The sequence below is a fragment of the Notamacropus eugenii genome, chromosome 3 (assembly GCF_028372415.1).
Source record: "Notamacropus eugenii isolate mMacEug1 chromosome 3, mMacEug1.pri_v2, whole genome shotgun sequence".
In the NCBI taxonomy this organism is placed as follows: Eukaryota; Metazoa; Chordata; class Mammalia; order Diprotodontia; family Macropodidae; genus Notamacropus; species Notamacropus eugenii.
In genome coordinates, this window is record NC_092874.1 from 347,814,520 (window position 1) to 347,839,810 (window position 25,291).

Here is a 25,291-nt window from a genome sequence, read left to right on the forward strand (position 1 = left end):
TGGCCTATGTTGAATTACTTGCCTTCCAAAGGGAAGGGGTGGGGAAGGAGGGAGGAAGAGAAGTTGGAACTCATTTAGGAACAACTGTCGAGTACTGTTCTTGCTACTAGGAAACAAGAAATACAGGTAAAGGAGTATAGAAAGTTATTTGGCCCTAGAGGACAAAAGAGAAGATGGAGACAAGGGCAGAAAGGGATGATAGAAGAGAGGGCAGATTGGTGATAGGGGCAATCAGAATGCTCGGTGTTTTGGGGTGGGGGAGGGGACAAAAGGGGAGAAAATTTGGAACCCAAAATTTTGTGAAAATGAATGTTAAAAGTTAAATAAAAAAAAAAAAAGACTAAAATTCTTCAAACTTTTAAATGAGTTACAGATAGCTTAATATGATTTTCTATAGTTCTGATGTTTATAAGATTAGCTCTATAAAATTTGAACTAACTTTTGCCATATGAACTACTTACTGGAAGACTAATGTGATTAGGTTTTGTGAGCCCCTAAGTCTTATCACTAGCTGGTTTAAGCAGCAATAAAAGTGGCTTAGAATCTGTCAAGTCAGTGTCCTACAAGAAATAATCCTACAAATCTTCCCTGAAAACAAGGCCCATTCCAAGTACTGTTACCAACTGAGATCACAATTAAACACTTAGCTTTTTTTACTTAAAGTTAAAGACTTTAAGATTTAAAATTTTTTTTACATAAAGTTTTGATAAACTTTATACATTTAAGCTACAGTTAAAGACTAAGATATTGATTCAGAGATACATGTCTCTGAGTTTGAGTGGCTATAACTGGACAATTTTTTGGACAGTTAAGGATAGACCCACTCTGACATGCAATTTCCAAGGGAAAATATTTCCCAGAAGCAGATGATTTCATGAAGTAAACAGTTAATCCCAAGATGACAGAATAAGAAATTTGTTGTTTAAATGAATATTAACTGAATGTTGCATCTATGTGTTTAACCAAATCCTTATATGTTACCCAGAACTGGAACTGCAATGGGGAGTTAGGGGAAGGTCTAGAGGAGATTAAACATGAAGAAATATTTGACTGGGGCATTTGGTACTGGTTGCTAGTAGGGTCAGGCTGAATTTAGGAAACTTTTAAAAATGTGTCTTATAATATTAATAACTGTTACTACATTAATTTTGCTTTCTCATGGAATTCAATGCTTCCTAATACTTGTAGCCACCTGTGGAAACGGCTTCCAGAAAACTTAGAAAAATTATCATAAAAAAAGTAGTACAAGGAGGTATAAAACTGTAGTCAGAGATGTACATATGTGATGGTCAACCAAAGGAGGGAGAGTCTGTGACAAGAGACTTTCTAGCTCAGGTTTCTTGCTGCCACTGTGATATAAGACTGTGATGGGAAGGAAACTTTGGTTCACACTTCTTCGCACTACTATGAAAAGGACACTGCCAACTCTCTATTTTGAGTTTTCAAGCATTGTTCCTGGAAGCCAGAAGGTCACAACACTTGCAGAATCAAAGCTGGGAAACAAGTCACACCTTTGGTTTTGACCAGCTGGCAGGTATTCCTGTCTTTCTCCTGTTACTTGTTTTGAGACATGTAGACCCCTCTCTTTCTCTCCTGCTTTTGGTAAATCTCCATTTTTCTATGCTGCTTATGTATTCACATTCTAGATAAGGTTACTAAAGCTGATGTTCTGTGCTCACTCTTACGTAGAATCAGTTGAGCCTGAGCTCTAAATATAATAATAAAACTATCTCTGCACCATTGATATGGTGACTGACAAAAGGACTATCTCAACATTAATCAAGTTTAAGGTTAGGTTATTACTATAAAAATTAATAATTAAAAAAATTATTTACATGAATTGAAAACAGATCTAAGCACTGACCCATATTCTTACCCTAAAGCAACTGAATGACTGTTACACTTAACAGGCTTAAAATTAAAGAAGGCTTATGGTATAAAATTACTTAACACAAAAAAATGAAAAAATGTATTGTCTTCTTTTATCACAGGATATACTTGTTACATATATATGTGTGTGAGTTCACTACCAGAAGAACAAGTAAAACTGAAAAAAGTTAGAATTCATTTGAAAAATTTAGTATCACTAACCTTTAAATTTTAATTTTGTTTGTCCACTTTTTAAATAGTTTTGAAGATTAAAGCACTGATATTTAGGAACATTGAACTAAGAAAGGAATTTAATTTAGATCTACATACTAGGCTATCTTAGCCACATAAAGCAGTATCGCTTTTCTACCTCTTCATCCCAAAGGCTTTCATTGTAATGATATAAAACAGTGAGCAGAAAGGAGGCTTGGTTTAGAATTCAATTTCAAAGAGAAGATTCACAACTGGTTTGCAAAAGACAAAGTAGTAATTCTATCCTATCTATGCACAATGCAATTTTTTATTTAACAGCAAAAAATGTGTTATTTCTTTGTACAAAGAGTAGTTACACTGTTCCTGACCACTCAACAAGCTATCTTATGTTTCAGAAACAGTCATTGTTTGTATAGCTAGACACCTCAATCTTGTCCCAAACGTCCTCTCATATCACAATTTCCATCTATTGCAATCATTACCAGTTTGCTGGTTAATCAGATCAAACGCTCAGAACTGTTAAAATTTGCATTTAGTTTACATAGGAAAAGTTCTTCACATGGTTGTTAATAGTGTATAATGCTTTTGAAAACTATTGATATACTTTGATCACTTAACCACCAGGAAATGGTTCTTGGTCTTACTTATTTCAATTTATTTCCTGTCTATATTGGATATCAGACTCTTTTCTTAATGACAGATTCCTTTCTTTTCTTAGCTGTATTGATTATATTCCTACAAAAGTTTTGCAGCTTCATTTAATCAAAATTATATAGTATCTCTTTTGTAATCTTGTGTCTTGTTTCCTTAAGAATACTCAGCAATATCGCTACTAGGACTATATCCCCAAGAGATCATAAAAATGGGAAAGGGTCCCACATGTACAAAAATATTTATAGCAGCACTCTATGTAGTTGCCAAAAACTGGAAGTCAAGGGGATGTCCATCAATTGGGGAATGGCTGAATAAATTATGGTATATGAATGTAATGGAGTACTATTGTGCCATAAGAAATGATGAACAAGAAGACTTCAGAGAGGCCTGGAAGGACTTATATGACCTGATGCTGAGTGAAAGGAGCAGAACCAGGAGAACTTTATGCACAGCAACAACCACAGTGTGTGAGAGTTTTTTCTGGTAGACTTAGATTTTTGTAATAACACAAGAACTTCTGAAAAAAAAAAAAAAATCCCAATGGTGGACCTCAAGGCAAAAAGCCTTCCACACTCAGAGAGAGAAATATGGAAGTCACTCACATAATGTAGCAGATCATGTTTGTGTATGTGTATCTGTTTGTGTATCATGTTCTGATTTGTTATACGGATTCTTTCATTTATCTTAGTCTGACTACATAGCATGACGATAGTGAAAATATACTCAATAGGAAAGTATATGTAGAATCTATACAGAATTGTATGCAGTCGTGGGGAGGGAGGGAGGTAGTGGGGGGTGGGTGGGGAGGGATAAAATCGCAATTGTATGGCAGTGATTGTTAAACATTAAAAAAAATAAAAAAATTAATAAAAAAAAAAAAAAAAAAAAAGAATACTCTTAGTCATAGTTATAAAAGATGCCATCACCCATTTTACTCCCATTTAAAAAAATTATTTTACTTTTTATATCTTTAGATTACTTATAAATATTGAATGTACATGACATAAAATGCTGGTGTAAACCTATTGGGGAACACATTTCTTTCCAGCTTTTTTTTAGCAATCTAAATGGCAGTTTATATTCTTGAGTTTAAAGAATACTGGATTATGTGTTTAACTGTTTCTGGTAGTCTGTTTCCTATTTTTAAACAGTACTAAATAGTTAATGACTAATACTTGGTAACACAACCTGAGTTCTGTGAGTCCAATGTTCCCCTCATTCCTACTTTTTTTCCATTATTTCTAGTACTTCGGGTTCTCCAGGCCTTTGGCTATCATATGTCAGCTCTGCAAAGTAACACCTCAGCAACTACTAAATCAATTTAGATAGCAGCATCATTTGAATTGAATGGGTGGTCCCTAATCATGAGCAACTGTGTCTCAAGTATGAATGGTTAGACTGACTCCCACATATTTCATGCATTTTATAATTATTTTGAATATGAATAACTTTTCATGATTTTTCCCCTGATTTTGTTCATGTTACAGACATACGCTGACCACTTTGCGTATTCATTTTACTGAATGATTACTGAAATGAGTAACTGTCTCAACTTCATTAATGATGCTCTTTGGTTTTCTAAAAAAGACATCTGCAACTACGGATAATTTTATCACTTAACCACTGTCCACGTCTTTAATTTCTTTTTTGTCTTATTGCTATCACTAGTACATCTGTAACTGTCAAATAAAAATGGGGAAGAAACACAACCATGCTTTCCCCATACTTATACTGAGAAAATTTCTAGTATATTATTACAAATAATTCTAGTTTATTTTTAGATATATATATTTTTTATCATATTGAAAATGGCCTAAACCCATATGCTTTTAAAATTTTTTTTAGAATGAGCATTATATTTTTTAAAGCCTCAAGTTTTAATATGATAAATTGTATTAATTTTATCCCTAATATTGAACTTCACTGCATCCCTGGTATATCAACTTAGTTATAGTGAATAATTTTTAATATATTGTTCTTTTTTGCTCACTTAAAAGTTTTATATAAGTATTCATAAAAACATATTAGCTAGTATTTCTCTTTCTGTTTTATCCCTTCTGGATTTAGGTATTAGAACTATATTTGTCATTAAAATAAATTCAATAGGATCTTTTCTCAATTATTGAGAAAAAATTTTTGCATCACTCCACTGTAAATCCACGTGGACCAACAATTTTCTTGTTTATTTTCATTCTATGAGATTGGATTGATTAACATCTCTATGTTACATTCTGTCAATCTGCATTACTTATATTATTTTAGGTAATCTTCCATTTCCTTCAAAATCTCAGTTTAGCTAGTATATAATTGTATATGGTAGGTTCTTGTTCATTTCATTTCTTGATTTGCTGTGAATTTATGTGTACACTTTGGAAAAGATTTTCTTCTTTTTTGAGATTACTTAAGGTTTGCTGATTTTTTTTAAAAGTTTTGGCATACACTAGCTTTTATTTTTATCATCTGAATAGTCTTTTTGTTTTCCATTTTATCTGCTTCTCTTCTAAATTTATAGATTTGAGTTTTTAAGGTGTCAACTATAGATTTTAACTGCAATTTTAGTTTATGAATCTCTTTATTTTGCTAATTATGTTTCAGACACAAAGCTTTTCCTCCCTTAGCTAAATTTTGTATGCTATTATTATAGTCATTCTTCATGTTTTAGTTATTTCTATTATTTGCACTTTAACTTGTTTATTTAGAATGTTATGTCTCTATTAATGAACTATATATTTTATTTGTGTTCCCTTCATTAGTATTTTTATCATACCCATAAAGAATATTTCATATCTCTGTCTTTTTTATACTTAATTATAATTTTTTAAGGTTCTGATCATAAAGATGCCATTTGCTGCTGAGAATATACATTCCATCTGTATCTATTCACATCAGAAGACACTGTAAGTCTTTCAAATCTAAAATCTAACTTTTTCTAAATTCTATTCTGCTCTACATTTTCCTTTTTATATGTTAAGATTTTTCCAGTTCTAAGAAGAACATTAAAGTTGTCTACAATTATGTTACTAGCTATTTCTCTTTGCAATTTAGTTAAATTTTTCCATTATACATTTAGATACTATGCTATTTGGTGCATTCACATTTAAAACTGACATTGTTTCACTGACCATGGTAGCATAATGTAATTTCCGTTTCCACTGTAGTCTCATTGCATGATTACAATTCCTCCTTTTTTGGAACTGATATGTAGCAAATTCTGTTTCAACCACAATTTCATTCTGTATTTCTTCTTTTATATTTCTTATATGCAATACATTATTGGGTTTCAAGTCTTCTGCCATTATCTTTTGTTTTATTTGAATATTAATCCATTCCCACTTAAGGTTAATATTGTGAGGTTTGTGTTTTCCTCCATTTACTTCTTTTGTATTGACTGCTGTCCCCTTCCTCTTAAACAAGCACTTTGTATGACATATAGATATAAATAAACAGATATAGATAGAACTCTTTCTTCCATATACTCATGCCCTTACTTCCATTTATTTGCCCTATCCCAAGTTCTTTGAAAAATGCCTAGTTGGAGGTGGAGCCAAGATGGCAGAGTAGAAAAATGCAAATACTCTAGCTCTTCCCCTACAGCCCATAAAATATCTGTAAAAAATGACCCTAAACAAATTCTGGAGCAGCAGAAGCCACAAAATGACAGAGTGAAAAAGATTTCCAGCCCAAGGGAGTCTGGAAGGCCAACAGGGAAGGTCTATGTACAAAGTGTGGAGCAGGGAGCAGCGCACAGAGCCCAGCCCAGCCTTGGCCATGTGGCACCCACAGGAACAGAAACAGAACAGACCTCAGGGGCGGAATCTCCAGCAGCAGCTGCGATTCTCAGATCCCTCAAACCACAAACACCAAAGACAGCTTCAAAGGTCAGTGAGAAAGCTTTTTCAACTGGGTGAGAAGGGAGCAAGGTCCTCCCCTAGCCCTGGCACCAGGTAGTGGTGGTGGTGGCAGTGGCGGCAGCGGCAGCAGCAGCAGCAGCAGCAGCAGCAGCTGTGGCAGTAGCATCCATTTTTGGAGCCCTCTGCCTAAAACCCTTGGGGAAATTGAGTCACTAATCTGAGTCTCAGCCCTGAGTGGCAGCTGGGGGTGAGGAAGAGTGCTGGCAGGCATGGTAGAGCTGGTTGAGGCTCTGGAAAGGGAATTCTACTTGCAGATCCTGGGCAGAAAAGCTTTGAAAGCTCCCAGACCAGAGCGCAGGCCAAGAGAGGAATGAACTCCTCTCCCTTGATTGTGCCACCTTGGAGGAACTGAGAACTTACTGGTCCCCAGAGTATACCCCCCTCTTGACAAAAGACTCAAAAGTGAAGGAGCTAGATGGGAAAATGCCCAAAAAAAAAAAGGGAAAAAAAGACTACAGAAGGTTACTTTCTCAGTGAACAGGTATTTTCTTTCATCCTTTCAGATGAGGAAGAACAATGCTTACCATCAGAAACCTCCAAAATAAATATGCAATAGTCTCAGGCCATGGAAGAGCTCAAAAAGGATTCTGAAAATCAAGTAAGAGAGGTGGAGGAAAAATTGGGAAGAGAAATGAGAGGGATGCAAGAAAATCATGAAAAGCGAGTCAACAGCTTGCTAAAGGAGACCCAAAAAATGCTGAAGATAATAACACCTTTAAAAATAGGCTAACTCAATTGGCAAAGGAGGTTCAAAAAGCCATTGAGGAGAAGAATGCTTCAAAAAGCAAAATCAGCCAAATGGAAAAGGAGGTTCAAAAGCTCACTGAAAAAAAATAGTTCTTTCAAAATTAGAATGGAACAGATGGAAACTAATGACTTTATGAGAAACCAAGAAATTACAAAACAAAGCCAAAAGAATGAAAAAATGGAAGATAATGTGAAATATCTCATTGGAAAAACAACTGACCTGGAAAACAGATCCAGGAAAGATAATTTAAAAATTATGGGACTACCTGAAAGCCATGACCAAAAAAAAAAAGCCTAGACATCACCTTTCATGAAATTATCAAGGAAAACTGCACTGATATTCTAGAACCAGAGGGTAAAATAAATATTGAAAGAATACACCGATCACCTCCTGAAAGAGATCCAAAAAGAACAACTCCTAGGAATATTGTAGCCAAATTCCAGAGTTCCCAGGTCAAGGAGAATATTGCAAGCAGCCAGAAAGGAACAATTTGAGTATTGTGGACATACAATCAGGATAACACAAGATCTAGCAGTTTCTACATTAAGGGATCGCAGGGAGTGGAACAGGATATTCCAGAAGACAAAAGAACTAGGATTAAAACCAACCTATCCAGCAAAACTGAGTATAAAACTTCAGGGGGAAAAAACAGTCATTCAATGAAATAGAGGACTTTCAAGCATTCTTAATGAAAAGACCAGAGCTGAAAAGAAAATCTGACTTTCAAACACAAGAATCAAGAGAAGCATGAAAACGTAAACAGGAAAGAGAAATCACAAGGGATTTACTAAAGCTGAACTGTTTACATTCCTACATGGAAAGAAAATATTTGTAACTCTTGAAACTTTTCTCAGTATCTGGATAGTTGGAGGGATTATACACACACACACACACACACACACACACATATAGACAGAGAGCACAGGGTGAGTTGAATAGGAAGGGATCATATCTAAAAAAATAAAATTAAGGGGTGAGAGAGGAATATATTTGGAGGGGAAAGGGAGAAATGGAATGGGGCAAACTATCTCTCATAAAAGAGGTAAAAAAAAGCTTTTTCAATGGAGGGGAAAAGGGGGGAGGTGAGGGGAAAAAAGCAAAGCTTACTCTCATCACATTTGGCTTAAGGAAGGAATATCATGTACGCTCAATTTGATATGAAAATGTATCTTACATTACAGGAAGGGAGGGGAGCAGGGGATAAGCAGGGTGGGGGAAAAGATGGAAGGGAGGGCAAATGGAAGAAGGGAGCAATCAGAAGTAAACACTTTTGGGGAGGGACAAGGTCAAAAGAGAGAAAAGAATAAATGGGGGGCAGGATAGGATGGAGGGTAATATAGTCAGTCTTATACAACATGACTATTATGGAAGTCGCTTGCAAAACTAAACATATATAGCCTATATTGAATTGCTTGCCTTCTCAGTGGGGACAGGTGGGGAGAGAGGAAGGGAGAGAAGCTGGAACTCAAAGTTTAAGGAACAAATGTTGAGAATTATTTTTGCATACAACTGGGAAATAAGAAATACAAGTAATAGGGTACAGAAATTTATTTTGCCCTATAAGACAAGAGAGAAGATGAGGATAAGGGAAGGGAAGGGAGTTAGAAGGGAGGGCAGATTGGGGGAAGGAATAATCAGAATGCCTGGTGTTTTGGGGTGGGAGGAGGGGAGAAATGGGGAGAACATTTGGAACTCAAAATTTTGGGGAAAAAGAATGTTGAAAACTAAAAATAAACATTTTTTTAAAAAAAGAAAAATACCTAATTATTAACTCGTCTTTTTATTTCTCTACCCCTTTTCCAGTCTTCCTTTTTGCTGGTCAAGTAGGTTTATGTTCAAAATCTTCCCACTCTTCTCCAAACTCTTAAGTACTTTGCTTGTTGCAAACCTTTTTTTTCCTTAAGTTTTCAGTTACTTTTCCCTTCTTATTTCTATCCCATTATAGTGGAGTATGACTTCTCTTTTCCTTTTCCAAAGGTTATTCCTTTATTACTGCTTTATTTTCTCTCTCCCTCATGAACAAAAACTAAAGTTTTCACATCACCAAGTCATATCAAATTATTTTCCATCTTTGCCTCTATGTCTATCCCCATTCCCCCAAATTCCTCTAGACTGGCACTGGGGACCCACATATACCCTCTTATGGATTGGGTGCAGCCTTTTGCTCAGGGAAATGATCAATTTTTCTCATAATTCTCAGAGAAAACCCGTTACAAGGTCTCTAATACCACAAATATATACCACCCTCCCCCTCCAATACTTCCACTCAGATCTGTAGTCTACTCATCCATCACTATTCCCATAAACTTTGCTTTATGCACAAAGTACAAAGTACAAAGATATACTAAAGTACAAAGATATCCTAAAGTACAAGATATAATAAGAAGGTTTTATGTAAACTAAATTGTACATGCTGAATACTCTTAGAAGCAGTGAAGGAACTCTCATGCATTTATTTTTCTAAATGGCAGAATGTGTGCCTATAAGATACTGAAGAAAAGAAGGAGATGGAAAGGGATGAAAGGTCACTGTGAATCTAATCCTACACTGGGGGAAAAAGATAATTTGAAGTATGTATCCTACTGATAATGGTTAGCAAATAGTTTGTTGATCACTCCCCTATTTCTAGTTCCCCCCCCCCAAAAAAACCTTATATTTATTTTGCATATAATGTATATAATACTTTATATATACATGGTGACTCCCTTAACAGAATTTAAGCTTGTTGAGGGCAAAGACTATTTCCTTTTTTTTTCTTTTTTATTTCCACCACTTGACACTGAGCCTGGCAAATAGCAAGTACTTAATAAAGCCTTGCTGAATGATTAGTGCACATCTAAAACTACGAAATAAAACAATCTAAGGCACAGGAAATGGACTTGTGATTTAAATTATCACAGGAAACTCCTGAGGAAAACCCCTCTACCAATCTAGGTCAACACCTTCTCTGTGACAGTTTTAAAGAGTTGCCTAGAATAGCAACTGGTTAAATGGCTTGACCAGGGACACAAAGCCAGTTTAGCGGTTGGCCAGTTTGCCAGGAGCAGGACTTAAACCCAGATCTTCCTGGCTTCAACACTAGCTTTCCTATCCACAATGCTAGAAAAATATTAATATCGCAACCTGATGCTTCTTTTTGCTTGGCGCACATGCACTAGTGCACTTGCAGACTCATGTGCGCATGTGCTCACACACACACACCATCAACAAAATTATAGTAGGAACATATAACTATTTCTAAGTACCGAACCCAAGCACTTTAGAAATATAACTGCGACTCAGCATTATTTAATCATTTAAATGAATCCCCTAAGGACTATCTAAACTCATTTGAAAGAATAACTTTTTTATCTCAGTCTACAACAGTAATAATGTTTTATAATTCATTTTTATAATTTAAACTAGTTTTCTTTCCATTTAAATCAGTGAAATTAACATGAAATTTTCCAATTTAAAATTTTGAAAAGTTTTCTCAAATATTTGCTCCATAGGAAGAAAGCCTAGGACACATAAAAGATGCCCAAGTTTTAGAGAGAGAGATAAATAAATTAGTATTCCATGATGTGAAGCTTCAAAATTAATGGCACGTTGTACCTAGCTAGTAAATTATCATGAAAAAACTAGACTTAGAAAGTTATACAAATAAATTCTAAATACTTTTGCCTTTACGTCCCACTTCATCATCTAAAAACACAATTCTACAACTAATTTTTCCAAACCTACCAAAGACAGTGCTTAATGCATTCATCTCCTTGAAAAAGGTTCCAAATCTCCTATCATAAGATCAATGGACAAAAACTAGGTACATTGGTTGTTGCAATACTAAAAGTGCAAAATAACTATTCTAGTGGATGCAGATGTATAAGTAAGATTTTAGCAGCCTATAAAAAAAAAAGATAATGTTCCAAAGGCCTACTTCAAGCTGAAGTTAGCTCAGCAAGTCACTTTAAGGCCAGGCCATCCCTAGAAAACAAAAAAAGTCCCAGGAAAATTCTAAAGGTTTACGTGAAGTACAGTTCTAAGATTGCCACAGCCACCATATTAAACATGTTCTCCTCCTAAGGAGACAAAACTGGTGCGAACTCCAAGGAAACTCGAGAAATACTCAACCTGTACCAACACCCTTATTCCTGAAACAGAACCCCTATGATGGAGTATGGAATACAGAGACTGTCCTAATAAGAACTCAACTCTTAAAGAGACCCTTTCAGGCTGAAGGGGCTTGAAATTCCAACCTCTTTAAGTCTATTTCTTCATTTATAAAATGAAGTTGAATGAGATCAGTTTATTTCCTAAAATATATTCCACAGAATGTGAAACGAGGTTTCATAAAAAAAAAATCTAATTAATTTCCACCTTTAATATATTAAATATAAATAAAATAATTAAATAATTAAATATTTATAATTTTCTCTATTATGTTCTAAAATATCCCTAATTAACTTTGATTACATTAAACTGAGAAGTTTTTGCACAACCAAACCCAATGCAACCAAAATCCGGAGGGATGTAGTAAATTGGGAAAGAATTTTTACAGCTAAGCTCAGGGATAAAGGCCTCATTTCTAGAATATATAGAGAACTGACCCAAATGTATAATCATACAAGTCATTCCCCAATTGATAAATGGTCAAAGGATATGAACAGGCAATTTTCAGAGGAAGAAATTAAAGCTATCTATAATCATATGAAAAAATGCTCTAAATCACTATTGGTTAGAGAGATGCAAATCAAAACAACTCTGAGGTACCACATCACACCTATAAGATTGGCAAACATGACAGAACAAGAAAATGATAAATGCTGGAGAGGATGTGGGAGAGTTGGAACACTAATTCATTGTTGGTGGAGCTGCAAGTGCATCCAACCATTCTGGAGAGCAATTTGGAACTATGCCCAAATGGCTACAAAAATGTGCATACCCTTTGACCCAGCAATATCGCTACTAGGACTGTATCCCCAAGAGATCATAAAAATGGGAAAGGGTCCCACATGTACAAAAATATTTATTGCAGCACTCTATGTAGTTGCCAAAAACTGGAAGTCAAGGGGATGTTCATCAATTGGGGAATGGCTGAATAAATTGTGGTATATGAATGTAATGGAGTACTATTGTGCCATAAGAAATGATGAACAAGAAGACTTCAGAGAGGCCTGGAGGGACTTATATGACCTGATGCTGAGTGAAAGGAGCAGAACCAGGAGAACTTTATGCACAGCAACGACCACAGTGTGTGAGAGTTTTTTCTGGTAGACTCAGAATTTTGTAATAACACAAGAACTTCTTACAAAAAAAAAAAAATCCCAATGGTGGTTCTCAAGGCAAAATGCCTTCCACACTCAGAGAGAGAAATATGGAAGTCACTCACATAATGTAGCAGATCATGTCTGTGTATGTGTATGTGTTTGTGTATCATGTTCTGATTTGTTATACGATTTCTTTCATTCATCTTAGTCTGACTACATAGCATGACTATAGTGAAAATATACTCAATAGGAAAGTATATGTAGAATCTATACAGAATTGTATGCAGTCGTGGGGAGGGAGTGGGGTAGTGGGGGGTAGGTGGGGGGGATAAAATCGCAATTGTATGGGAGTGATTGTAATACATTAAAAAAGAAAAAAAAGAAAAAAAAGAAAAAAAAAGAGAAAAAAAAAAGAAAAAAAAAATAAAATAAAATAAAATATCCCTAATTCCCCTTTATCCTGGGATTATTTCATATCTACCTCCATATCCCCTAGACAAGAATTTATGAGTTATATCAATATATTTTAGGCCCAAACATGTTCTGTGAACAAATCAGCTTGGAAAATATTAGACTAGATAATCTTCAAGGTTATGATTCTGTAAGCTATTTACTCTATATTCTACTCAAGTTTCTAAGATTTTATAAGGTTAGTAGCAACACTGATACTTAGGCTACACTATAGTGAACACTTTAACAGACCTACTATCTATTCTACGGGAGGCTAAGTATACAATTACATGGCTGCCTCAACTCCTGACAACTATACAACCTGAAATGCTCTAAGCAAAAGATATTTGTTAAATAAATTTGTTGTACTGTATTTGTAATATTCATTGAAATACTGCTTTAAAAATGTCATGTGCTATCTTCCAAACAATCCCCTTGATGACAGAGATGGCACCATTCATTTAAGGCAAAGTTACCTTTGGTACTTTCTTCACCTGTAAAATGGGGATATTAATCTCACCTGTGAAGAAACTGAGACAAACAGAGGTTAAGTGATCTGCTCAAGGTGACACAGCTAGGAAATTATCTGAGGCTGACTCAATCCACTAAGACACTTAACTGCCCTAGTATCTTGTACTGTTCTGGTGTACTTATCTTCCTTTTATGCATTATATTTGCCTGTGTAAATCTTAACTCCCTGCTAGGTCATAAATGCTCTGAAGGCAGTTAATGTTCCTTAGCGTCCTTATAACTCTAGCACAGTACACTATGCATTGTACACACTTATTGCTTGGTGAATTAAAAATTATGCAGAATATATTCAATAAGCCAGTTGGCATTCAAACCTTTAATAAATTTTAAAACACCCTTCACTTTCTTTTATAATAGTACAAAAGCACTTAGAAGCCACCCATGGTTACCATGTAGGTGAAGATTGCTGTTGTTTCTGCTGCGTCCAACTCTTCATGACCTGATTGAGGGTTTTCTTGGCAAAGATACTGGAGTAGTCTGCCATTTCCTTCTGCAGTTCATTTTACAGGCAAGGAAACTAAGGCAACTTAAAAGTTAAAAGACTTGCCCCAGGGTCACATAGCTGGTGAGTGTCTGAGGCCACATTTAGGAAGATGAGTCATCCTGCCTCCAGGCCTGGCACTCTGTCCACTGGCACACCCAGCTGCCCCAGGTAAAGAATCCAAGCATAAAAATACTTTCCATAAAAGCCCTCTATGACAGGGAGACTCACAAAAGAAGAGAGCTACTAGTCTCTACTGGAAATCTGCTTATTTTGCAATTAACAAAAGGCAATTAGCAACTTTCTCCCTAAAATTTTTGTTTGGAGGGAAGAATTTCCATCTAAAACAACCTTCAAAGAGAGAGCAGTTAGGGCTGACTGTGATAGCAGGCTGACCACTTAACCTTCAAGAAAGATTTAAAGGAAAAATACCATAGCTAAGTAACCCAAAAGATTCTACTCACTGGTGACCTGACAAGCCCACACAGAACCTTTGGCATCCTCTTCCTCACAAATCCTCCCCTCTGTGCCAGGTAATCTGACGATGATTCCCTTTCTGTAGGAATCTCCTATTTTTTCCTGAAAAGAGCAATCACTGCTTTTTGGACTTCTATATTTCTTGATTAGGTCTACACCAAATTAGAGGAAGAAAGGTTACCCCACCCTCCTAACATGAATTAATTCCCTTTTCTACTGTGGTATACACAGTGAAAGTAGCTGATATATTTTTCCCTCACTCATCACAGTTTTGACAATATCCAGATATAAAATTTTATGTCTGTGTCAACACACTAGTGATACACAGTTAAAATTTATGGCAAAAGTTTTCAAACTATTTTTCATGCAAAAACAAAGCAAGGCAGCTTAGTGCAGTAGGAGTTACAGCTGACTTTCCTGAAAGCCAAGAAGACCTCTGTTCAAGTCTCAGCTCTGTTACATAGTCTGTATGATATTGGGCAAGTCACTTAAGTACTTAGAGCTCTATACACCTCTAAAACTGTATGCTGCAGCTATGTCATCAACCTACCTTAATAGAGGAAGTCTACTGACACAGGTATTCCCTATGCCAATGAAATCACAGGTCAAGTCCCCATAGTTATACAAAAATAAAATGTGATTAAGGAGAAAGTGATAAGTGGGAATTGATGATACTAAAGATTTACAGCCTTCAAAACTAGCAATAACCAAACTATGTAATTGATCCTACTTAAAGATTGAAAAAATGATGATTTTCTCTTGTAAAAGCTTCTGTTTATGTTTATCTTCACTTCCAAAAATATTATAAAAGATCATATCTCATAAACACATTTATTTTTCCCTAATTTTATAACCCACCTGTCCCAAACACCTTAGTAGAGTGCTTTGCAAAAAGTGGTGTTCAATATGAATTAAATGAATGGACAGCATTCTGATAAACTACCATTTCATCAAGCACAAATTTATATTCTAAAGGAAAAAATATCTCAGTAACTACATTATTCATTTGGATACAATAGTCAAATATGATGAAATGCAAATTTCTTATCTGTTAGCATTCAACATATGTCAGAATAGAAGCTAAATGTCCAGATATTCTGGCACATACCTGCTCTGTTAATTCTGTCAATTTTATCCATACTAGGAGACTGGACCCGAAGCCGAGGGCTACTTTGACAGGAGCTCTCTGATGCCACATCATTAAATGAATCATCAAGTGTCAGTAAAAGAAGTTCTTTAACACATTTATGACAGATACTGTGCTGACAGGGAAGGATCAACGGATGGGTAAATAGCTCCTTGCATGCTGGGCAGATGAGCTCTCGTTCAATATTCTTAATAGTAACCTTAAATGAAGGAAGAAAAAGAAGTCAGAGACAAAAAGGCACTTAGCTATAGACAGATATAACACATTTACATATACACATGTGTGTATATACATGCATGTATATAAACCTGTTACACACCTACTTCAGATATCTTTCCAGAAAAGCCTCCAAAGAACATAATTTTAAAAAACAAATCTGAATCTTCCCCTCTATCATGAACAATTTACCATCCCCAAAACTCATGGTATAAGGGCACATAATATGACTAATAAGGCAAAGACAGGTAATGTTGAAGGATGGTACACAGTGGTAAAACAAATCAGCAACATTTTCAGGAATATATTAGGGAGAGTAGATTATACCACAATCTAAATTCAATTAATTGCCAATACACCATAAAACGAATGCTGATTTGCATGACTTTGGGAAAAACAGGTAAAAATATTTTGCAAAAAACTTATGCAATAAACCTATATGAACAGTACTATGAATAAACTATTCTTTACACCAGATCCAGTATCTCTATGACTACCAAACACTTAGCATGACAATTTTCTGGATCCATTAAAAATATTTTACATCTATTTATATGGCTGAATTCTGTAATTTCACATCTTTGAGACCTAGAACTGTGTCCACTGTTTTATATATGTTGTGTATTCCTAGGTTAAATAAAAATTACTATATTTTAAAAGTATTCTATAAAAAATAAAAGAGCAGCAAAAATTAAAAAGACTCAGATATGATGGTCATATTTTCATTAGAACAATTAGCAACATCTTAAATCTTTATTAGTACAATAAAATGTTTGGTGACCTTACACAAGTATTCAGTCCTTATGACTCACACGCATGTAGAAAGAGAAACTCAAGTATGATTCTGTGTTCTATTTAACGTTTTCTGTTCGGTCATTAACTAGCATGGAGGTAGTTTATATCACATAACTAACCTTTCTGGGCCAGTTTTCTCACTCATAAAATGAGGTTAGACTAATCACTAAGGTCTTTTCTGGTTCTAAAATTCTAAGATTCAATAGTAACACTCAAATATCAAAGTATTAGTCCTAATTACCTTGTTAGCATTTAGTTTTTAAAGATGTGCCCCCCCCAATTTTAATGCATATATTTGTTTTCAAGAAAGCAACATAGGTTACCCTTCTGGAAGTGGATAGTATTATATAACTAGTAATTCACTAATTAAAAAGTAGAAAAATCACTTGGATCCTGATTTTCAACAGAAATTTTCAGTGTATTGCATTTTTCTATCATCTGGATATTAAATAAAATCCATCCCCATTGAATATGGGGTATGGAGAAATAATTAGGCCTCAGAAAGGATTCGATGAACAATAATTGCATAGATTTCCTCAAATATGCTTTGAAATGTTTTATGCTTTAAAACCTCAAATATTTACAGTTTATCATAATATCATATAAATATATTTCAACTCACTTCATCTTTTCTAATGGCTAGTCAATGATGTGAATTTTAATTCTTTATCATGATGGTCAGAAGAGCCTACATTTTAAGGCAAGAAGAAGAAGAGGCAAACTATGGGCAAAAGGCCAAATGCAGCCACTGCCTTTATATTTCTAAGGCCTTAGCTTATGCACTTACAAAAATCAGGGCATTTTACAGATGAGAAAACTGAGGCCCAATCCAAGGAGAAGTCAGATCTGACTTCTCCTGCTGCTTAAGGGACAAGACACGTGGGGTGTTATTACCTCAATTTGTTAATTTCCTGTTTGAGCCAATGGGCAGCCAGGGGGAGCAGGGGACGAGCCAATGAACCCGTCTGCCTCAGTTTCCTCAGCAGCTGTAAAGCCCTTTTCCATCCAGTCTGATTTAAGGGTTTTCTTAGCCAAGAAGCTGGAAGGCTTGGTCATCTCTCCTTCCCTGGCTCATTTCACAGAGGAGGAAACTGAGGCAGACAGGGATAGGGGACTCGCCCAGGGTCACACGGCTGGGAAGGGTGGGAGGCTCCAGGCCCTGCGTCCGTCTGCTCATCTGTAAAATGGGGATGCCAGCTCCTATGCCCAGCGCCGCGGCGAGGCCCCGCCGGGGCGATGCCCGCACGCAGCGGAGTGATTGTTGGCCGGCATAATCACTGCTCAGAAATGCCGGGGCTCCTGTCGGAACCCCTTGGGTAATAAAAGCCTTCACCGGCCCCACCGAGCCCCCCGCCCGCGGGGCTGCCCCGCCGGAGTCCGCCCCAGGCTTCACCCGGCTCCGCGATGCCCTGGGCGGAACCCGGCGGGCAGGTGCGTCGGGACCACAGCCGCACTTCCTGGAACGTACCCGCCCCTCGTGCGGCTCACAAGAAGTCAAGCGAAACAAAGCCATCACGGATTTCTTTATTTAAAGGTGCCCACATCAGACGACCCCCGCCCGGCCGCAGCCCCGCCCCCGGCGCCCTCCCCGATGCCGGCTCCGGCTCCGGCTCCCTCCTCGGCCCGGCCTGAGGAGGGAACCTGGAGCTTCGGCTGCCCGACCGAGCCCGAGCCCGGCCCCGCCCGAGGGTGCAGCGGAGCGAGCCGGAGCCGGAGCCGGAGCCGGAGACGGGGCCGGGGCCGGAGCCGGAGACGGGGCCGGGGCCGGAGGAGCCGGAGCGAAGCAGGGCCACGCCAACCGCCCCCCAGGCCGCGGCGCCCGAGGTGCGAGGTCACGCGGCGGCCATGGCTCCCAGAGCCCCTCGAGCAGGGCGTACTCACCAGCGACTCCACACAGTCTCCCTCCATCGCCGACCCTCAGCTGGGTGTCATGAAGGGAGGTCGCGGCGGGCTGGGGGAGCGGCGCCGGATGGGGACAGGGTTCGCGAGGGGTCCAAGCCCGGAGCGCGAGGCCGGACGCGCGCGGACCGAGGGAGCCGGCTGGGGTCTGGGGAGGGGAGGGCGAGGCCCGGCAGGCGAGTCCAAGGTGTGGGGAGGCGGGGACAGGCCGGGGAGTGACGCAGGGCCGGGCGGGAGGTGGGAGAGGGCCGGGGAAGAAAGGGAAGCGGAGCCGCCTCGGGAGCGCCGAAGCTCGAGGCTCGGCTCCGGGGGCTGGCTCCCGCTGGAGCCCGGCTCCGGGCGATGGCCGCGGCTGGTCGCTAACTGCTGTTCCCGGGGCCGAGGGGGGCGGGGGCGAGGAAGAAGGAGCCTGGGAGGGCGACGGGGGCGGGGCCGCGCGAGGGGGTGGGGCAAGCTCCGCGGTGGCCTAGGCAACCGCTGCCCCAGCGCATAATGTGGGCGGGGCCCCCCCCGGCTGCGAGTCCGGAGGGGGTTACTCTCCGGGGTGGGGGGGCTGGGGGAAGCGGGACAAGGGGGAAGTCCGCTTCGGCCAGCCCCTCCCTTTCTCCCTCCCCCAGGAAAGAAGGAAGCCAGGAGGGGACCGCTGCGGAGGCGGCTTCGGGAGGGCCCGCTCTCCCTCGTCCCTTCTGCGGGCCATGTGGGTCCTTTCCGGAGCTCGGAGCTGTCCGTCAGGACCGATGGTCTGCGAGACGTCCCCACGGACCGCTCCTCCCCGCCCCCTCCCGGCCAGCCCTCCTCCCTGCCCCTCCGAGAGCACCCCCGCATGCCAAGTCAGGGATCCCCAGTGCTCCTGCAGTGCAAAGGGAAGACTTAGGTCCAGCACCTTCCCCCCCAGACCCTGCCTTCTTCACCAAGAACACGCCCTGTTTTGTCTGTCTCTTCGAGAGCACCCCTACATTCCAAGTCTGCTGCCCTCTCCCCAAGGATCCCCAAGGATCCCCAGTGCTCCTGCAGTACAAAGGGAAGACAGGTCCAGCACCTTCCCCCCCCCCCAGACCCTGCTTACTTCACCAAGAACACGCCCTGTTTTATCTGTCTCTTCGAGAGCACCCCCACATTCCAAGTCTGCTGCCCTCTCCCCAAGGATCCCCAATGCTCCTGCAGTACAAAGGGAAGACAGGTCCAGCACCTTCCCCCCCAGACCCTGCTTTCTTCATCAAGAACACACCCTATTTTGTCTCGTTCTCTCCGAGAGTACCCCCACATTCCAAGTCTGCTGCCCTCTCCCCAAGGATCCCCAGTGCTCCTGCAGTGCAAAGGGAAGACTCAGGTCCAGCACCCCCTCAGATCCTGCTTTCACCAAGAACACACCCTATTTTGTTTCTGGTGTTTTTTCACTTTTGAACGTCGCCTTTATGTTCCCCTTGCCGCCACTGACTCTTCCCGAGTTATAGATTGGGTGCAGGAGCTCACCTCTCTTTTGGAGGAACGGGGGCGCAGGTATTATTTGTCATTGGTCTTCGTAGGAACCCCCCATTTTTGAATTGGTAATGGTACAGACGATCCTTTCATTTCAATTGTGAAAAGGTGCTTGTTGCTCTCTACCAATACCCTCCCTGAGGGCTCCTAGGAGCCGTGGGAAGTATTAGTTGGGAAAGGGAAAGGTGAGGCAGAGTCCACTTAATAAGAGGCTATTTTAACAAAGTCCAGGTGAGAGGTAATGTGGGCCTCTTGCCCTTAGTGGTGCGAATGGAGAGAAAGATTCAAATGCAGAATATATTGTGACGGTAAAATCTTGACATCTGATTCGATATGAGCACTGAGGCAGAATGATAAGTCAAGGAAGTCCTTAGACTGGTATATACCCTCTTCACCAGTTGATTCGTATGTGTATGTTTTGTCTCCTAAACGACTTTGTGCCAGCTGTGTGGAAAGCGCTCAGGAAGTATTTTTTAATACGTATTAGTTACCCTGATTCAGGCATGACAGTGGAAAAAGCACTGGCTCCACAGTCAGAGACCCTGAATTCAAATTCCACATTTATTACCTGTGTGACCTTATACTTCTCTGGCCCTCCATTATCTCCTCTATGAAATAAGGAGTTGGACCAGATCATCTCTCTACTTCTAGGAACATCGGATTTCTAAATAAGGGTCAGGAAGCTATGGAAATAGAGAAGTTGTGGAAAGTAGGGCAATTGGGAAGAAAAAGCAGGATCAGGGGCCTCAGTGGATAGGTCAAGGGAAAAACAAAGATCTTTTACTCTAAACCACAACAACAAAAAACCACTAACTCTAGGATTTTGAACCTGAGGAACTAGAAATTTCTCAGAAGGCTGGGATGCACTTATGACCTCCTACATCTATGAGAACACAGATCCGTTTGAAGTATTTAAGTGTATTTGACTCCAATACTGTCTGTGTTTATTTTAATATTTGCTTTAATTCATGTAAATAGATTTTTTTTTTTTGCATTTATTTACCTTGAGTTTTGACTTCTGGTTCTCGTAGACCTTTTCAGGTTTGTTGAGGTGAGACTACAGACAATGGGAACTAACCTATTCAATCAACATAAAATACAAATAAGATTTTCCCAATTATTCCACCTTTTCATTTTTTACATGCTTTTTTAACTTACATGATATGATAGGGGTACTACCTGTCAGGTAAGCTAGACTAATTTTTCTTTAAAATGTACTGAAATTCTTCATGAGACTTAATTGGTTCAGGATACTAAGACTTGGCTTTCTGATGGCCTCAAAACACAACAAAACCCCGCTCTCTCAAGCTTCTGAGTGGCAGACAAAAACAACCAACCTCATTCAGGGTTGCAACATAAGTCAATCATGTATCATTGAATAGTCTTTGCCATGGCTAAGTAAACTCCCTTTCATTCAAAGTCATATGTTGTCATCCCAATACCAAAACTGAACTACAGAAGAACTTGAGTTAGTGCTGGCCTACAGTACAGGAATTTAACATATAGCTAACAAATGGTACTACTATTTTACTTAGGTTGGCTAAATTCTGTGGGTGTTTAATGTACCACTCATTGCTCCCTTTTTTCTCCCTCTTCCCCTCCCCCAAGATTAGGCCTCTGAAACAGGTGCAATTAGGCCCTGTGACATATTGAAAAGAACACTGGCCTGGCAGTGCTGATGACCTGGGTTCTCTAGTTCTGGAGCTACCAATAACTGTGTGACCCTGGACAAATCACCTCTAGGCTTCAATTTCCTCATCTGTAAAATGAGAAGGTTGGGGAAGATGACCTCCATGATAGCTTTCAGCTTTCACTCCGTAAATTAGATAGTGGCTATTACCAACACTGTTATCTGCCCTGTTTCCATCTTTTAATCAAGGGAAGTCATTCCTCTTGTTCATAAGAATTGCTAAAAACATCTAAGTATTTCTACTACTAAAAGCACAGTTCTGCCTCAACATGTCCCCAGGATTTTCAAAATAGAAATAAAAATAGGAGATATGTGAAAATTAAATTTTTAAAGAGACACATAACCAGAATTCTGTTATGTCTCCACCTTTTCTTTTTGGTGAAAAAGTTTGAAAGGAGGATTTGTGAAGGACAGGGATTATATAGCTTGCAGAAGGAAGGTTAATGAGCTGATTAATCCTCAAACATCATAGCTTGAGCTTGAACTGTATCTTTTAGATAATCTGGATTATTGTTAAGAGTTTATGGATACCTGCCAGGAACTATATGAACATAATTATAAAACACTTTATACAAATAAAGTAAGATTTAAATAATTGGAGAAATATTAATTGTTCATGGGTAGGCTAACCATACAAATGACAGTTCTACTTTAATTACTCAGTGTCATCCCAATTAAACTACAAAAAATTATTTTTATTGAGCTAGAAAAAATAATAAAATTCATTTGGAAGAACAAAAAGTCAAGAATATGAAAGGAATTCATTGGGAGTAAAATGTAAAGGAAGGAGGTCTGGCAATATCAGATCTTTGATAAAGCAGTAATTATCAAAAAAACTGTCTGGTACTGGCTAAGAAACAGAATGGTGGATTAGTGGAATGGAATAGGTATACAATTCACAGCAGTAAATGACTGGTAGTAGAAACCTTGTGTTTGCTAAACACAAAAATCTAAGCTTTGGAGATATGGACTCACTATTGGTAAAATTGCTGGGAAAACTGGAAAGTAGTCTGGCAGAAACTAGGTATAGATCAGTATCTTAGACCAGTTACCAAGATAAGGTCAAAATGGATATATACCCTAGACATAAAGAGAGATATTAGTAAATCAGAAGAGCATGGAACATATTATCTAGCACAATTATGAATAAGAAAAGAAGTTATGAATAAAGAAGAGGTAGAAAGCATTGTGGGATAAAAAGCAGATAATTTTGATTAAGTTCAAAAAGGTTTTCTACAAATAAAAACAATGTAACCAAGATAAGAAGGCAGAAAATTGTAGGAAAAAAATTTATAGCCAGTTTCCAAGGCTTCATATCTCAAATATATAGAGAAATGAGTAAAATTTATAAGAATATGAGTCATTCCTGAATTGATAAATGGTCAAAGGATAGTTAAACATGACATGACATGGTCAAACAGACAATTTGGGGGAGAAGAAATCAAAGCTATATATAGTCATGAAAAATGTTCTAAATCATTATTGATTAGAGAAATGATAATTAAAACAACTTTGGTACCATCTCACACTTATCAGATTTGCTAAAATGATAGAAGGGGGAAATGACAAATGTTGGAGGGTATGTGGAAGATGGATACATTCTAATACACTGTTGGTAGAATTGTGAACTGACTCAACCATTTTGGAGAGCAATCTGGAATTATGCCCAAAGAGCTATAAAAACTGTGTATACCCTTTCACTCAGCAATATCACTCACTATTAAGTGTATTTTCCAGGGTGCTCTGGGAAAAAGGAAAATAACTTACACGTTCTAAAATATTTATAGCATCTCTCTTTGTGGTGGCAAAGAACTAAAAGGTGAGAAGATGCCCATCAGTTGGAGGACGGCTGAATAAGCTGTGGTGTATGATTATGATGGAATACAACTGTGCTATAAAAAATGACAATGTTGGTTTTAGAAAAACATGGAAAAACTTGAATGAAGTAATTTAGAATGAAACAAACAGAACCAAGAAAAGTTGTATATAATAACAGCAATATTGTTCAAAGATTAACTGTGAATGGCTAAGCCACTCTGAGTAATATGATCATTCAAATCAACTACAAAGGACTTAGGGAGGAAATGCTATCCACCTCCAGAGAATGAACTGATATATCGAAGTATGTATTATATGGTTCCACATACATATCTATATCAAAGGTTGGCCTTCTTTAATACAGAGTTGAGAGGAAGGGAAAGAAACAACTTGGAACTCAAAATGTAATCCACAAAATAAAATTCTGAAGTTTATGGAAAAATCACAAGAAGACAGAAAAGCAACAAGATACAGAAGACTCAATTTTCTCATGACCTCTCAGATCTTTCCAAAACAGAAATTATGTGCCAAAGATGTTTCCATGGCTGAAGATACCCAGAATCCAAAGGAAGGTAAAGTTAAAAAACAAAACCAGGAACTGATTCGAATTGACCCTGAGCTCTCTCAGTACCCCTCCTCTACTTCCCACACTACCAGTAGCAAGGCTGCACTCGCAGGCTGAAGTTTACATCAAAACCCATCCCTGCACCTCAGCCCTCTCTCTTTCCAGTGATGTGGAGATCCCAGCTCTAGGCTAAGAAAGTTAGCTATGGTCTTAACAGCCAACTTGGCCACAGCTGTTCAGGAACAAAAGACTGCCAGGAACTGAAACCCAGAAGAAACAAGTGTACTGCCAGTGCCGAGGAAAACGACCTCCGAACCTCAGTGCTAGGTCAGAGAACTGAGGGAGTGGGACAAGTCACCAAAACAGGACACCATGTGAATAAGGGGCTCATTCTACTAAACCTGAGGGAAAGAGCATAGCATCCAGCTAATTCTGGTCACTCAAAAGTCACTTGGGGTAGAGACCCCAGGCTGGTGAACTGTGAAATGCCCATTGTGAGAGGAGGCTGAGACTCTTTGAGGTACAGCCTCCAAAGAAAGCACAGAACGGAGGTAATCAGAAAGTGATTATGGAAATGGGGGTGGCGGGAAGGGAAGGGCAGCAGCCCTGGGGGACCCGAAAATACCATAATTTCAGGAAGAAGAAAACTAAGATCTGGACCATAAACAGATAAATGAACAGAAGAAACAATAACAACTGAAGGTAATATGGCCTCTAGATCTAGTAGAAGAGTTCAGGCATCCATGAATAAATACTGTAAAATAAAGGAAAATAATCCGACACTTGATGAGACAGAGGACACTGTGGAATTTGAGAACATGGAAATACATATTGTTCCTGAGTGGTGTAAAAGAAATGAGAATTATGAGAGCAAAATTTGTCAGCAACAATATGACCAAAGGAGAAAAACTTGAATCTGTAATGGTAAGACTCACCAGAAAACATTAGATTGGGAATCCAAATAAATAAAAGGACAATCTAGAATAAGAGAAGCAAAAAAACAATAACGTTAAGAGGAAATATGCTCACTATGCAAGCAAAACATACTGAGTTCAAAGAAAGGATGCATAGAGACCACTAAGGATGATAGGTCTCCCAGAAG

At 38.7% G+C, this 25,291-nt stretch overlaps 1 protein-coding gene across 8 annotated transcripts in view; it reads right to left on the bottom strand.

The window, feature by feature from the left end:
* Window positions 1-25,291, bottom strand: part of TRIM36 (tripartite motif containing 36) — a 70,616-nt gene that overhangs the window by 41,892 nt on the left and 3,433 nt on the right. For 3 of the 8 annotated variants that reach the window (XM_072597200.1, XM_072597196.1, XM_072597198.1), the window contains one exon: window positions 15,689-15,926. In XM_072597200.1, coding sequence (XP_072453301.1) covers window positions 15,689-15,926 — 238 coding nt within the window. Of the gene's footprint in view, window positions 1-14,567; window positions 14,683-15,688; window positions 15,927-18,619; window positions 19,068-21,119; window positions 21,195-25,291 lie in introns of those variants that run through there. The other 5 variants (XM_072597203.1, XM_072597202.1, XM_072597199.1 and 2 more) reach the window with 3 other exon arrangements.